The sequence below is a fragment of the Triturus cristatus genome, chromosome 4_2 (genome assembly GCF_964204655.1).
Source record: "Triturus cristatus chromosome 4_2, aTriCri1.1, whole genome shotgun sequence".
Taxonomy (NCBI): Eukaryota; Metazoa; Chordata; class Amphibia; order Caudata; family Salamandridae; genus Triturus; species Triturus cristatus.
Window position 1 is genome coordinate 195,625,027 of NC_140586.1, and position 14,522 is coordinate 195,639,548.

At 45.1% G+C, this 14,522-nt stretch overlaps 1 protein-coding gene across 1 annotated transcript in view; it reads left to right on the forward strand.

Moving 5' to 3' along the window:
- The window catches only part of SERHL2 (serine hydrolase like 2), a 155,863-nt gene extending 145,895 nt beyond the window's left edge, over positions 1–9,968 (forward strand). Inside the window, exon 12 of the mRNA XM_085601148.1 lies at positions 5,577–9,968. Within this exon, the coding sequence (XP_085457274.1) occupies positions 5,577–5,708 (132 nt within the window). The 3' untranslated portion in view covers positions 5,709–9,968. The remainder of the gene's footprint in view (positions 1–5,576) is intronic.
- Positions 9,969–14,522: the final 4,554 nt, after the last annotated feature.

A 14,522-nucleotide genomic window follows, 5' to 3' on the forward strand; every position in this document is an offset into this window, starting at 1 on the left:
CTTTTAAATGAGTTCCATTGTTAACTGCAGAAAACTCAGACCTCTCCCCTGCACCTGAAACATACCACACTGCCAGGGCTGCCACCTTCCCAAGAGAAACATACCGGCCACTTGTTGTCGGGTTAGGAGTCTGTAAAGGCCCGGGCATGATACTGAACGGGACTTTAACCAAAATCGTATATATTTATTAATAGCATCACTTTACAGCCTTCATTTCCTTTATTAGCCCGGACCGTTAGCACCTCTGTAAAACATATTTAAAAGTGCTTTCTAGTCATGTTTGCTGTTTGAAGTATGTACAGGCAATGGGGAAAATACCGGCTTTAGGTGATTTCGCTTTTTAGGTCTCACCTGAGCCAGCGCATGCGCTGCACTGGTGAGACTTTTAGTATGTGGGCGTCAGAAAATGGTACCACAAGCTGGCCTCAAGTTTGCGGTTACGCGCGCAGGCGCGCACTTATGAGCAGAGGCGCCATCTGGCTTTCCTCGTCATGCTCATTAAGCGCATCGCTCGCAGCGCGCAATCGCGGCCGCGTCACTTTCGCGGCCGCGCGGCCAATGCATGTTTTTCTAGCAGCAGTGAGGGTAGCAAATTTCTTTCTGCCCAGGGCGCACTCCGAAAAAGGGGCGGCTCTGAGTGCAAATCTAACATACAACTCATGGAACCAAATGTCTTTGTTCTTTTATTCCCTGCTCGCGGACCGTCATATTGGCTCATGGAAATGCACCTGAGCTCATGTAAACAACAAGCACAGGCATGCCCAAAAACGTAAACACACATACACATATGTGCACAAAAGGAAAGGTACACACACACACAAACTCACTGGGGCACCTCTCTGTTTTCTCAGCTTTCTCTGAGTCTGCGGGGCCTTCCTAGACAAGCGGTGTGGCCATCTTGTGCATTCCTTTCAGTTCCTTCTCCTAAACCCACCATTCCCCTCGCAGCGTGCTCTTAGTCTCCTCCGCAGATACAATGAGCTGCCCCGGAGATTTCTGCACCGAGGTGATCCTGCGCCGACAGTGGGCGAGGAATTTTCTGTGCTTGTTCATGTGAACCTCTAATCCCTCAAACGCTTGTTTCTCGAATAACCGAAATACCCCGCCACGTCAACTCTCCTCTGATTCTCTCATATCCACCATTCAATTTGTTCTCCCGGATTGTCTCTCCTTCCAAAATATTTCATGAAGGGCCTGTTGAAGTACAAGGCAGAGGAAATTGAGTGCAATCTGCGATGGGCGGGTTTTGTGTTCTGTGGATGCCGAGGAACAAGAGGCGCTACATAGGCCCTGGTTATGATTTGCACAGTGCAAGGAGGGAGAAATCACTGGGTCTGGAATTACTACATGTGGTAGTTGCATCCCTGTGACGTTTTTGCCCTCAGAATGGGGAATAACAGAAAGACCCACAGAATGGAGAGTAACAGAAAGACTACGAATTGTTAGATCCTTCTCTGCACAATGATTTCCGACTCAGAAAGCAATTCCACTCCTGTTTACAACAGGGGGCTAAAGTGGGTCGTGTGATGGAGGGCAGAAGGCGGAGAGGGTCTGCGGAAGCAGGTGAGACTGTGAGTAGGCACAGGGGAGCATTCCATACTCCCCTGTGCCCTAGGAAAGTAGGGGGAGTCAGGCAGTAGGCGCACAGTCCTTGTGCCCACATTCCCTCTACCTTCCAAACTCGATTTTACCAGCTGCATTTTTTAGACAGTAAACTCTGTATTATTCCCGCCCCTGGTAAATCCGTGTGTGGGAACACCAGGGCGTGTGTGACCTGGTGGAGTGGTATTTCCCCAGCAAGCACTGCTCCGTCTGATTCACAATCAGTCCACAGAGGCACCTTCTCAACTATAGCCCTCTACTAGTGCTTTGTTGCTCCTTGTTGAGTGCTAATGTGGGACGGTGTTTTTCACAACTTCTTAATTGCATTCTCATCAGGAGAAATCAGTTGATTAAGACGAGCTATCTTTTCATATGAATTCTAAATATTGAAAAATATAGCGCTCTTAAAAAGTAATCGACTATGTGTGCCCTAAGAAAGTAATTCAATATGTATGTATTTTGCTTTCAAAATCGTAAATCCGTTAGGGATCTGTATCACAGAGGAAGAAACATAATATCACTGTAATTAACATGTGTAGAATTCTTGGTGAAGGGAAAGGTCACTGATGCCTTTAGAATTTGCGAGTGTGACTTCACTTAGATACTCCTACATCGTCAGTGACCGGGCACACTTTGGTACACATGTTGCCATTTAGTAACACAAGAAGACACGCATTGGTAAAGCCAATGGGTCTTGCATTTCCATGGTGTCACCTAAACATTTGGTTTTACCAATGCTTTTGGCCGAAATGCTTGTCTGCTGATATAAAACAGCATCTAAGAAGAAAAGCCACCTGATGGGCCAACATGTGCAGGCATCTTCACACATGCATTCACATGCGAAGATGCATCACTTGTGCCATTTTTTAATGTGCTGTATTGTACCAAGATGTTGAACATTCATCTTCGACCCAAATATGAAAAAATATAAAGTTTCAAAGTTTATTTATTTTCTATGATACGGAATCATATTCATAAACTACATATAAATCGAAACATTAATTTCCTCTGATAAATGATTTTCCTATATATAAAAATACCTCCTAAAAACATTTTAACATACACACTATGCTTAATACAGGAGAGAATCAAACCGCAATGTACAAAGTGCAAGTAGAAACAGAACATTCCTGAGAAATTTTACAAAGCACAAATACCTAAATGAGAAGTAGAAATATTAGGACAAAAAAATAACATTAAAATATCCTAATAGATTACCAGAAAAGTTTAAAAACAAGCATTTGCAATGCATTACGTCTCGCATTTACGCGAGTTTGAGCTATTGGCATCGTAAATTACAATGCCTTTTATTTATGTTTTGGTTTTTGAAGCATAAATAAAACGCATTGTCATTTACAATGCCAATAGCTCAAACTCGCGTAAATGCGAGACCTATTGCATTGCAAATGCTTGTTTTTGTACCTTGCAAGACGTTAAAATTCCGACGGTGGCTATAGAAATCGGCCCAGGGCAACCCTACACACTGCCCACTAGATGAAGTGACGGCTTGATGACCTGTGTCAGAATCGTCACGTATGTATTAGGCTGTTCTCAAAGCTATCACCGCTAGCATGGGTAATATCATACATTTGGTTTAATATATGTGTGAAAATATATGTGTGAAAAAGGTTTGGGTGGAAATGTTCATATTGCGAGTTTCCAAATAAAGGATCACAATCAACGACTAAAATATCAAAGATAAAAAAAGTAAACTGCGCGTACGTTTCGCAGTAGGGGCCACCCACTCTGCTGGAGCCGTCTGACACGTACAGGGCAGTGTTGGAAGAGAGTGCCCGTTGCTAGGGCACTGTAACACAAACAAGAAACCACAAGGAAAACAAGCGCGCACACCTCAGCCGTTTATGAAAGAGTGTAGCGGAAAGGCAACAAACGGAAAAGTGACCCTAGAAAATCGAATCGCAACCCCTTCCTCACCTTGCCAAGCCACCTCTACAACTTTCACAGCAACGGATCCCCTTTCGTCACGTGCAGCAAAGATGAAAACTCCAGACAGCGAAAGCAAAGACTACGATGCAGTGCGCTTGAATTTTCTCGCGCCCGCTTGTTATTGTCTACTGGCATTTACTAAACCCCGTCTCCATAACTACCGTAAATGCAACTGGTAGAAATGAGACGCCTTCAACGTGCCCAGGCCTCGTCCGCTCCTTAGATTGGATGGCTTGGTGTTCAGACGGTATTAGGCTACACTGTATGGGCCAATGGGTTGGAAAGAGAAGTGTTTTTAAATGGTGGAGAATTTACCAGGCAGGTATGAACGGTGCATAAAACGAGCGAAAGAGAGAGAGTGCGAACGAAAGAAAAAGAGAGTGCGAGCGAGTGAAAGAGAGAGCGTGAACTAAAGAGAGTGCAAGCGAAAGAGAGAGAGAGAGTGAGGGGTTGGATTGCAGATGGGGATGCAAATTTGACATCTGCTTCTAGTCTGGCCATAAGAAGCCACCAACATAATTGGAAGCATTTACCCAGCCCCAGTCAGCCACATTAATTCTGGAGAGGAATGAAGTGGTAGGAGCTATATTTTGCAAGCATGCTACCTTGTTGGAATTTTAATGATACCGACTTATACAGCAGAGGGCAGACAAAATCGGCATCTACAAAGTTTTATCTATGTGAAAGTCACTTTTATGTGCTGTTGTTCACTTTTTTAGAGTCACAGTTCAGCAACCCAACCAAAAGTGACGTCTAGCGTCAGGAAAGCGAAAGAGAGAGACTGCAAGCGAGCGAAGCCAAGAGACAGTGCGACCTAAAGAGAGCGAGAGCGAGAGAGTCAGGGTGGGAATGCAAAAAAAAAGCACGGCCCGCGCTGTAAGCTGATCCTAAGTGGGAGAGGTGTGCTGTGTCTGCCTCTTGGAATTTGAAGCATTCGTGCTTGTGCTGGCCTCCGCCTTGCGGGAGCGAGGAGCGGCGGCGCGAGAGCCATATGTTTGCAATTGGCACACACGCCGCTGCTCGCTCCCGCAAGGTGGATGCCAGCACAAGCACGAGTGTGGGGAAAAGGAGCAGACCGATTTCTAAAGGGCATCTCTTAGAGCAGAGCACGCGCGCTGCCTAGGCGAGACCTAAAAAGCACACACACACAAACAGATGCTCTTCCACTTGTGAGTGTGACAAAGATGTGCCTTGTGGGACACAGCCCTCCTGCCCACCCCCCCACCAAAAAGGATATAGCTCTACTCTCCAACCCCCTACACCAGTGGTCTTCAAACTTTTTAATGCTGCGCCTCCCCAGTAAACAAATAAAATTCATCGACCCCCCCTCAGAATTTTCACAATTAATCTATTAAACTGCCAATAATATATTGCAACTTATTTAAACACAAGATATATTTAAACATTGCAGTTAAATTATGTTACCATTTTCCCAGCTAGGATATAAATGACAAAAGAATCTAGTGATAGCCCATTACAGAGTGAGTACTACCGCTCATTATTCCCCACCGCTTAAAACAAAGCCCTTCTATCAGCATATTTTGGCCAGAGCCTGGCGCCATCCCTGGGATCACTTGAGGCCCCCCGGGAGGGAGAGGGGGGCGTCTGCCAGTTTGAAGGCCCCTGCCATACACCCAAAAGAAAGAGGCCTTGGCTGGCCATACACAAGTCAAGTTTGGTTATTTTGCCACCTGGTTTATGGTTTGAAAGGGGGGTAATTTACTGTCCTGGAACCACACAAACTACATGGCTCCTGCCAACCTAATCCTCTAAAACAGAAAAAAGCATGAAACAAAATGACCACCCTGGATGCAGTTTATACCGCCCCTGTGATAGCTTCCAATGCCCTGAGGCAGCTGTGCCTACCTTTACACCAGTACAACACAAGAGCCACCTACAGAAACCAAGAGCAAACATCAGAAGGCATAGTGTTTTACACACAAAATGCTTCCTTTTGCCCATGTAGCACAACGATTTCTACCAATACACACCTCCACAGTTGAACTTTTTTTTTTCTCCCACTGTAGAGATATCAGCTGGAGGTGGTACAGGGCAACCACTTTGTGCACCTGAACGAGCCAGAGAAGGTGTCCGGCCTGATTGGAAGATTCCTGCAGGATGAAGACAGTGGCAGTGCCAGCCTCATGTCCAGGCCATAAGAGCTGTAATAATTATCGACGTGGGTTCCAGGCTGCAAACGTTCCTGCGCCACGTGTCAAATCTCCGTAGAATCAGTATTTTCTCCAAATCGTAACCACCGTTACACCACCAATGCCTCTATAAACTCACATTGTGATAAAACCACTGTAATGCTATTGTTGACTTCAGACTGCTGCACCCTTCCCAATGCCCAGTTGTGGCTGCAACAGACAAACTAACCAGCATCACCAGTGTTGTATCTTAGCAACCTCTGCATCTGGTTGCCATCTCCACTGGATTCTCCAGTGTGGAATCTGGGGGACAGAGAGCAGGCAGTTGCTAAAGAAGGAGGACCTCTGGGGTTGTTGTGCCTTGCAAATAAACTTGTTGATCTATACAACGTGTCTCCTGTGGACTTTAAGAGTGGGACGAGGATGGGATACCCTATGTGCACCTCAACAGTGTGTAAAGGATGAGAACCAGATTTTAGTGGTTTCAAAGGAGTCTAACAACCCCTGGGTTGCGTTGTTGCCCAGTATCTGATTCAAACACCACAGTGCCATTGTCTATTTCAGTCTGTGGCCACAACACGGCCTACACGCAGCCTTTACAGCAGTTGCAGCAGAATGATCCACCACATGGTCCAGCTCATGGAACTGCCACAGAAACAATATTGTAACCAGAAAGGACCAGTGTGGAGGGCAGTAGGATTTCAGAGAGCAGTGTCAATGTGAAAAGAAAGTGCACCCAACAGTGCTGAAGGGGAGGACTATGCACCCTCTTTAAGCGCTAAATTGGCATTTCTTTCCATTCTCACCTTACATTTCCTAGGTGCCATGCCCACTTAATCCCTTAGGTCTAAAGCTTGGCTGAAAAGGATACAAGTGTTGGAATGCCAGTTGGGTAGGGTCAAAACCACTGGAGGATATGATCTAGAATCTACCCCAGCCAGAGATATCCTGGGGTCCCAGATCCCTACAAAAGACCTTTCTTCAGCATCTGGCATAGAATGTTCTGGAGATGGAAACATTAGCTTGTCGTTATGTGATTCGGTGGTGATCTCACATTTCTTCATTGATGACATGTTGAGAATGATTGCGAACGTTCAGGTCTACTCAGTCCTTAGTTTCTTTTAGAGGTGAGCAAGCCAGAGAATTTCTGGGATGAGCACAGCCTGGCGCCAGGCTTGGGTGCAAGATTTAAAGCCTTAGCCCAGCTAGCAAATAGTTGTCACATGCTTGAGTGGTAGGAAGGGGGAGCAGCATGTTTGACACATTGGTGGTTATGGGCATGAGCTGACAAGTTGATGCCCTCGATAGGCGGGTAGTGCAGGCAGTCACCTGTCACTCTACAGATTTTGTCCCAGTGCTACCTTCTTTTTGTCGCGGTTTGTCACAGTCTCACTACTCTTCCTTGCTGTCTTTACTCCTGCTCTTTCACTTCCCCTTTTCTCACTATTACACATCTCAAGTGTTCTCTCCTTTGTCACACACATCTCTTACTAGGCTGTCACCAATATCGTTGGCCAACTTCCGCTGCCCTGTCTCTTCCTCTGCAATCTCCCTCTTGTCACGCTATGTGCGGCAGAAGCCAGTCACCGACTCACAGCTTCGCTCATTTTGGCCTGAGAGTCCTGGATGACCTCGAGCAAGAGCGTCATCTGGCTCAAGCCTTCAATGGCTCGCTCACCTCTAGTTTCTTCAATGTACAGTATCTTCTGTGCAATGTTTGAGTTCTAAAGAGTGATTTCATTTGAAGAATTGAAGTAAATACTGCAAGCATAAGTTACTTGGACATTGTACTGCTGTGTTTAACTAAATCTTGTTGCTAATCCGTGACAGTTCCAATCACAGCCTTGCCAAGTGGATCGTGCAGAGCCATGTGTGTTACTTCCTTCTCCCTGGTTTGCTACAGTCCAGTGAAATCTTGACATCAAGTGGCGGCAGGGTAGCAGATCTGGTGAAGGGTCTCTTCAATGGATTGACAGGAGGTGTAGAGGTGCTTTTAAGAGACGTAATAATCTCGTTCTACAAATAACCCTATCACACAACAGGCCCCCCCCCCAACAGGAGTCCCCGGTATTAAAATAGCTCACATTTCATACAACAATGTTGCTTCAAATCTGAATTTCCCATGAGCTCCTCTCGCTATGTTCCTAAATGCTTATGATAAGAGGATAGCAATAAATTGTGATTCAAATAAAAAACAAAGCACAAATTCAGTGTCTTCCTTTTCCCATAGCCATTATTCAAATACTGTCACTCCTTTTTTTGGGTCACAGTAAGGTGGACAACCATGCAGATTTTTGAAGGACTGTCCTGCACCTAGCTAGTGTGGGGCACCAAATAGCCTGCCTTTTACATGCTCTCGAGGAACCAAGGTGAGAAATGTACAAAACTCAAACACATAACACATCGGCAGTCCTACCCAGCTAGATGTCTCAGCCAGTTCCAGTGCCTATAAAAGGGCAGCATGCATTTACCTGGCCGGTGAGTGGGGGGAGCTGATGCACAGAGGCATGTGAGTAATTGCAGTGAAGAGGTCCTGAAACAGCAGGGTAGAGGGAACAAAGCTAAAGCCTTCACATTAGCTATAAGTCAGCCTGTGGAAGTTAAATGTATTTGTGTTGTTTTTTTAAGTCTGGTGTTACCCAAGACCTTTTGATTTTAATTTATATGTATAATGCACTTACTTCTAGGTGGTTTGAAGCAACCCTCTTCACCCATTGGTTTGTTATTGTCTCATTCACATTTTAATTCCACTTACTACAAAAAGGGGCAATGGTTCAGCCAACTTCAGCCATTGCCTACTTCATAGAGAGTGACAGCATTATCCGTTCTCAAGGAGCACATGCAAAGTAATTCTCTCAAGTGCCAGGTATTTCTACGGCTATGTGAGCGTTTTGAGCTCAAAACATATTTTGGCTTTTATCCTTTTTTTTTTACATTGACGAGAGCCCAGTAGTTTCCTCAACAAAAAAGTAACTATGACTTGGCGGCAATCAACCACTGTATGTATAGACCCCCCACTGATCCGTGCTATGCAATGGATAGATGGCTACTCCCTGGGGGTAATTACACGCGAGCACTATACTCAAGACCTGCAACGTTCCCCTTGACAGGCCCCACAAAACACTCAGTACAAGTGTGGCACTCGGTTCAGAAAACTACGGGATGGGCAAAGATGATTACTCGGAGTACCCCATTATGGGACTCTGGAAATCGAAGGGGTTTGATAGATGGGACTTGATTGGAATTTCGCGAGTGGCTGATCTTTGGAAACGGGGGATGTATTGCCCTTTACAACTCTACAACAAAAATTTGAACTTGCAGACTCGGAAAGATTCAGATACGACATGCACTGCAGGCGGTCATTCCAAAAGGGAAGGACCCTCCCGAGGCCTCCACTCTCAAGGATAGGCTTTTGGATGGTTACCTGCCCAAAAAGGCAATTTCCTTGACATACTCGAAACAATAAATAATTCCCCTGATCACCTCCTGCCACTTCGGGCAAAGTGGGAAAGTGACCTAGCTGAACTTGATGAAAACGAATGGCTGGAGGCGCTAGCGTCCCCAAGGGAGGGGGCGATCCCCTCTAAGTTGAAGTTGGTGCAATTGAAAATATTCCACAGGATTTATGTCACTGGACCAACATTGGTTAGGATGGGATATTGAGATGAGACTAGTTGTCGACGGCGATGTGGCCAGGAAGGCACCTTTTTTCATATAATATGGGAATGCTCGCATATTATTAGATATTGGAGAGCGGTTCATTCATGTATGGGGGTGGTTATGGAAGAGACGATGGCTATGGAAGCCAAACGCTGCCTCCTAAATATATGGGAACCAACGGACCTGGGTAGCAAAGAGAAAGCCTGGATGACCCTAGGATTGATGGTCACCAAGAGGAATGTTGCACGGAAATGGGGCGTGCACACAACTCTAACACTACGGGAGTGGGAAGTTGACATGGACTGGTGCATGTATTGAGAAAAAATAGTATATGTATCACGAGGCTGCCCTAGGAAATGGATGCAAATATGGGGGAAATGGAATGCATAAAGGGGTAACTTATGTGAACGACCTACGATGCCGGTGCACCAGTCCCTGGGAGAAATAACACCCTGATACCCTAATTTTCACTGTACAATACACATCATGTGATAATATAGAACTGTATGTAGTGTATGCCAGACTATTATGTCATTTGAATTGTATCGCTTGCACGCTGTGATGTTTTCATGGTTATAATAAAAATAAATAAAAATAAAAAAAAAGTAACTATGCGCAGTTCATGGCAAGCACCAAATTAGGACTCAAGTGGCAGCTGCTTGCAGAGCTTAAGTTTTTTGGGGGGTTTTTAAGACGGGAATGCGTCTTCGTTCAAAATGAACACAAAAATTGATTTTCTGCTAAAATATAGCACCTAATGCAGGTTTTGCTTTTCGCGTTATTTATCGAAATATCGCATATGAAAGTAAACAGGCTTTTTTCCAGGTTTACATAATTTGTGTTTATGAGAACAAGGTACCAGGACTAAGTAAAAAAAAGTGGTGCTATCTTGTGGTCTTCAGGTACCAGGATAGCTCCTAGTCGAAAGTGGTCACTAGTATGGTGTGGTCAATCTCGATCTGCTCATCAGCAAATACACCCTGGCGAAAGAGCATCATATCTACCTATGTTTTGCTGATTTGAGCAGAGCGTTTGATTTGGTTAATGACGCCAAGCTGTGGCAGGCACTGGCTAAGATGGGTGCCCCCACTGAGATTGTGACCTTTTTGCCACAGCTATATGCACAGCTAACATCAAAGGTACGTTATTGGCCAAGGGGAGAAATCACACCACGGTTTAAAATCACCTGAGGGATCCCACAAGGCTGTGTCCTTGTCCCCCTTTTATTTTCGTTATATATTAACGGGGTAGATGAGTTATTGCAGAAGATCAATGCAGACGCCCCAAAGGTCTGTCAACATTTAACTCCGGTACTCCTATACACAGATGATGCCGTTAAGAACAAGTAATGGCATCCATTTCTTGATCAACGGTTTCACCATGTATATGGAGGACAAGGACAAGGACATTTAAAGAAAACCTTAACCATGACGTGCGGGAAAGGGAGACCTAAAACGAAAACCCATCATATCACGGGAGAAGCACTTGCTGCAACAGAAATGTTTATATACCTTGGTGTGAATCTTTCTAGCAATGGCAAATGGAGGACACGTGGAAGCAGCAAACCTGAAATGTATGAGAACCTCAGAAGCCCTCTTTAGGTTTGCATCTAACATTGGGAACAAGCCCATACAGAGCTGTTGACCATATACAGAAGTAAATGTATTCCTAGTGTCAATTACGGAGCCCCTCTTTGGGGCCTGACGAACTGTAAATTGTTGCAGACCTAGAAAAACCTTTTTCCTATGTAGATTATTAGCAGTGCCATGTTCAACCTCCTCTTATATAGCTCACAAGGATTTAGTAGTCCCCTATTTAGAGGACGGCTTGCAGACAAGTGCCATCACATTTTGGCATAATATATGGAGTAAAGATGGCACTAAAGTCTCCTAAGAGATGATAACAGACTGTCTAACTTTGGAACACAGACCAAGAATACCATGGCTGGCCTATTTGAACAGCCTGCTAATAGAGGTGATGGGAAATTGAACATTGAGAATCCTGTTGGAGTGTTAAAATTTACTAAGAAAAATGTAAAAATGATCCTGATTGGGAAAAGGATGGCTGATAGGGAAAATAGAGAGTCTTTTAAACTGACTGTGTCAATGTACCTCTCAGGCCCAATACAACCAAGTGCCCCGAGCTACCTTGTTTTAGTAACAAACATCCAGCATAGATTCTATCTAACTAGACTGCTAATTGGCACAGTGCACTTTTTGGCTACTTTTCCCAAGATTGGCTTTTGTTCCCAAAAGGTACTCAAATGCCCATGCTATGGCAAGTCCAACCAGTCCACAATGCATTTTATTTGTTGTAATCTTCATTGGGATCTAATGAAACAAATATTGCGGCCAATGTTTTTAAAAGAAAAAATAATATATCATATAGATACTTTTAATTTTATCCGTAACCTTGATAATGTGAATTTATGCTAGAAAGTCTCTGTCTACGTTTCTTATGCCGTTCAAAGAAAGAAAACGCTCCTATACTTGGATGTTTTAAGATATGAAAATGAGTAGCCAAGGATATAATACCCTTAACAGTGTTAATATATGTCAATTAATTATCCCCTAAACTAGATGGCTACTGAGTTGATTCCTAGCTCGGTGTCTAGTGTTTTGTATATTAAATCTATGTTGTGAGACCATTTTGTATTTATTTTAGTCATCTGTTTTTAAATATGAATGTTTTATTGAGATATTTGTAAATTTTATCTGTGTGACTCTTTTATGGATATTTTTTATCAGAATATAGAATTGATTGAGGCGTCTCTCGTGGACTGCAGCACTAGTTGCACCCCTTTGTGTACGGCAATGTAAAACATGGCTCGCAATCTGCCACTGCAGACTGGAAGGGCAGGTTAAAACTGCTAACTCGACTTTTCAAATTAAGGTAATGGCAAAGCCCAAAGATCCCTGTTCAAAATGTATACGTCACTCCTATGGCAGGCCTAACACACCCTAGGGCAGGTTGTGGTATGATAAAAAGTGGATTATGTACTTTTACATGCTTCAGCAGTAAAAACCCTCAATTGTCGTTTTTACTGTATACAGGCTAGTAGCTCCATTGGCAATGGTGGGCAATGGACTCAGGTGATTCGGCAATGCTGGTGCTTTTGGACCTGTCTGCGGCGTTTGATACCGTGGACCATTCTATACTGACCCAGAGGTTACACGATGCGGGCTTTGAAGGGTAAGGTTCTAGCCTGGCTGTCATCCTATATGAGTGGCCGCACGCAGAGGGTCGCCCTTAAACCATATGAGTCCGATCCGAGACAACTCTGGTGTGGTGTTCCACAGGGTTCTGCCCTGAGTCCCCTACTCTTCAACCTATATCTCGCGCCGCTCTTTTCTCTTATCGCCAATTGGGGTGTTAAAGCGATTTCCTATGCTGATGACACCCAGTTGTTTTTCTCTTTTAAAGAGCAGTCGGCGGAGGCCTTTATGAACTTTAAAGGCTGCTTACGGGATATTGCGGTCTGGATGAACTCAAGCAAACTCAAATTGAACGCGGGGAAGACCGAGGTTTTGTTCTTCGGTCAGGGCGGTGTCCCTGATGCTGAGCTGTGGTGGCCGGTGGAAATGGGCCCACCGCCCTCCCCCGCTAAATGCATCCGGAACTTAGGGGTGAGATGGGAGACAGATCTCTCCCTTTCAGCTCAAATCCAGCAAGTCTCTGCAACTTGTTTTAGCAAATTAAAAAACCTAAGGAAAATTCTGCACTGCTTACCTGAAGACTGCCGTAAAACGGTAGTTCATGCAACAGTCACCTCGAGGCTGGACTATGCAAATGCCCTGTACCTTGGCCTTCCTAAATATGCGATTCATCGACTCCAAATAGTACAGAATGCGGCTGCGAGACTGGTCTGTCGCTTGCCTTTTCGAGACCATGTCTCTCCGCATCTTCTGAAACTCCACTGGCTGCCAGTAGAGAAGAGAATCATTTTTAAGGCTATGACCCTGACCTACAGGGCTCTAAGTGGCAAGTGTCCGAGCTATCTGGAAGACAGACTACGCCCCTACAAACAGTCCCGCGTACTGCGTTCTAACGCCCAAAACCTGCTCCACTCTTTCCACTTTAGGAAAGCCCGTCTGGGTGGCAGATCCTTCTCGGTCAGAGCAGCCACATTGTGGAACTCCCTGCCAGGTCACCTTCGCCTGGCTAACACAGAACTTGGTTTCCGGAAAGCCCTGAAGACCTGGCTGTTTAAGTCAGACTAATATAACAGGGGGGGCTGTCGACCTTTCTTTGCCTGTGCTATTGCCGGATGTTTTTAGCGCCGGGACTCCCCTGTTTGGGGCAGCTGTCGCGCTTTATAAGCTGCTGTATTATTATTGGCAAGTAAGGAGCCCTGCTAACATCTGAATGTTACTACTAAGGTTGGTACTGTTTGGTATTAAAAGAATCAGTACATTGAATCTGACTTGATGGTTCAATCGAATTTAATGTCGCTGGTGGGCAAAGTGCAACTTTAGAAGTTGCCACTTTGTTGCCCAAGTTTTCCAGTGCCAGTTTACTGATTTACACGGGGATTGTCCTGTAGACAGATTTCTGCCCTCTAAGGGAGACATGCTAAAGACTTCCGGAGACGGTCAAAAAAGGGCCTGCATGGGGAAGCAGTGTTACTCCCTTTTGCAGGAAGCCACAAGCGTGTTAGACCAAAAGTTGAGCTTTAAAGAAGAAGCCACATTTTTAGGGCAAATGGTTAACACTTAGGAGAGGGGCCCTCTATTGTTTAGGCAGATAGGCTGGTACTTGGGACAGGAGAGGAGAAGCCAGTTGTCAAAACAGGTTTTCCAGGGGTGTATAGTCCCTGGTAGCCACACCTTTAGGGGTGAGCTAGGGAGCTCTGAGTGTCGAGAGAGGAGTAGTGCCACGTAGGAGTGGGTAGAATTGTGCATCCTGAGTTAGCCGGATACCACACTTTCCAGGTAGTGGTCATCAGGAAGGAGGGAACGTGGTAGCCCATTGGCTACCAACTACATCCTACCCTGAGGGCATTTTCTGAAGATAAATAGGGCACTCAGACCTCAGATCTCAACCAACTTGGAAGAAGGACTGCCCTACTGAACCGACGGACCAACAAAGAGACGCTGCACTGACAAGGACTGCACCTGGTTGCTAGCAAAGATAGGGACTGTGCCTGCTGTGTCCTGCTCAAGG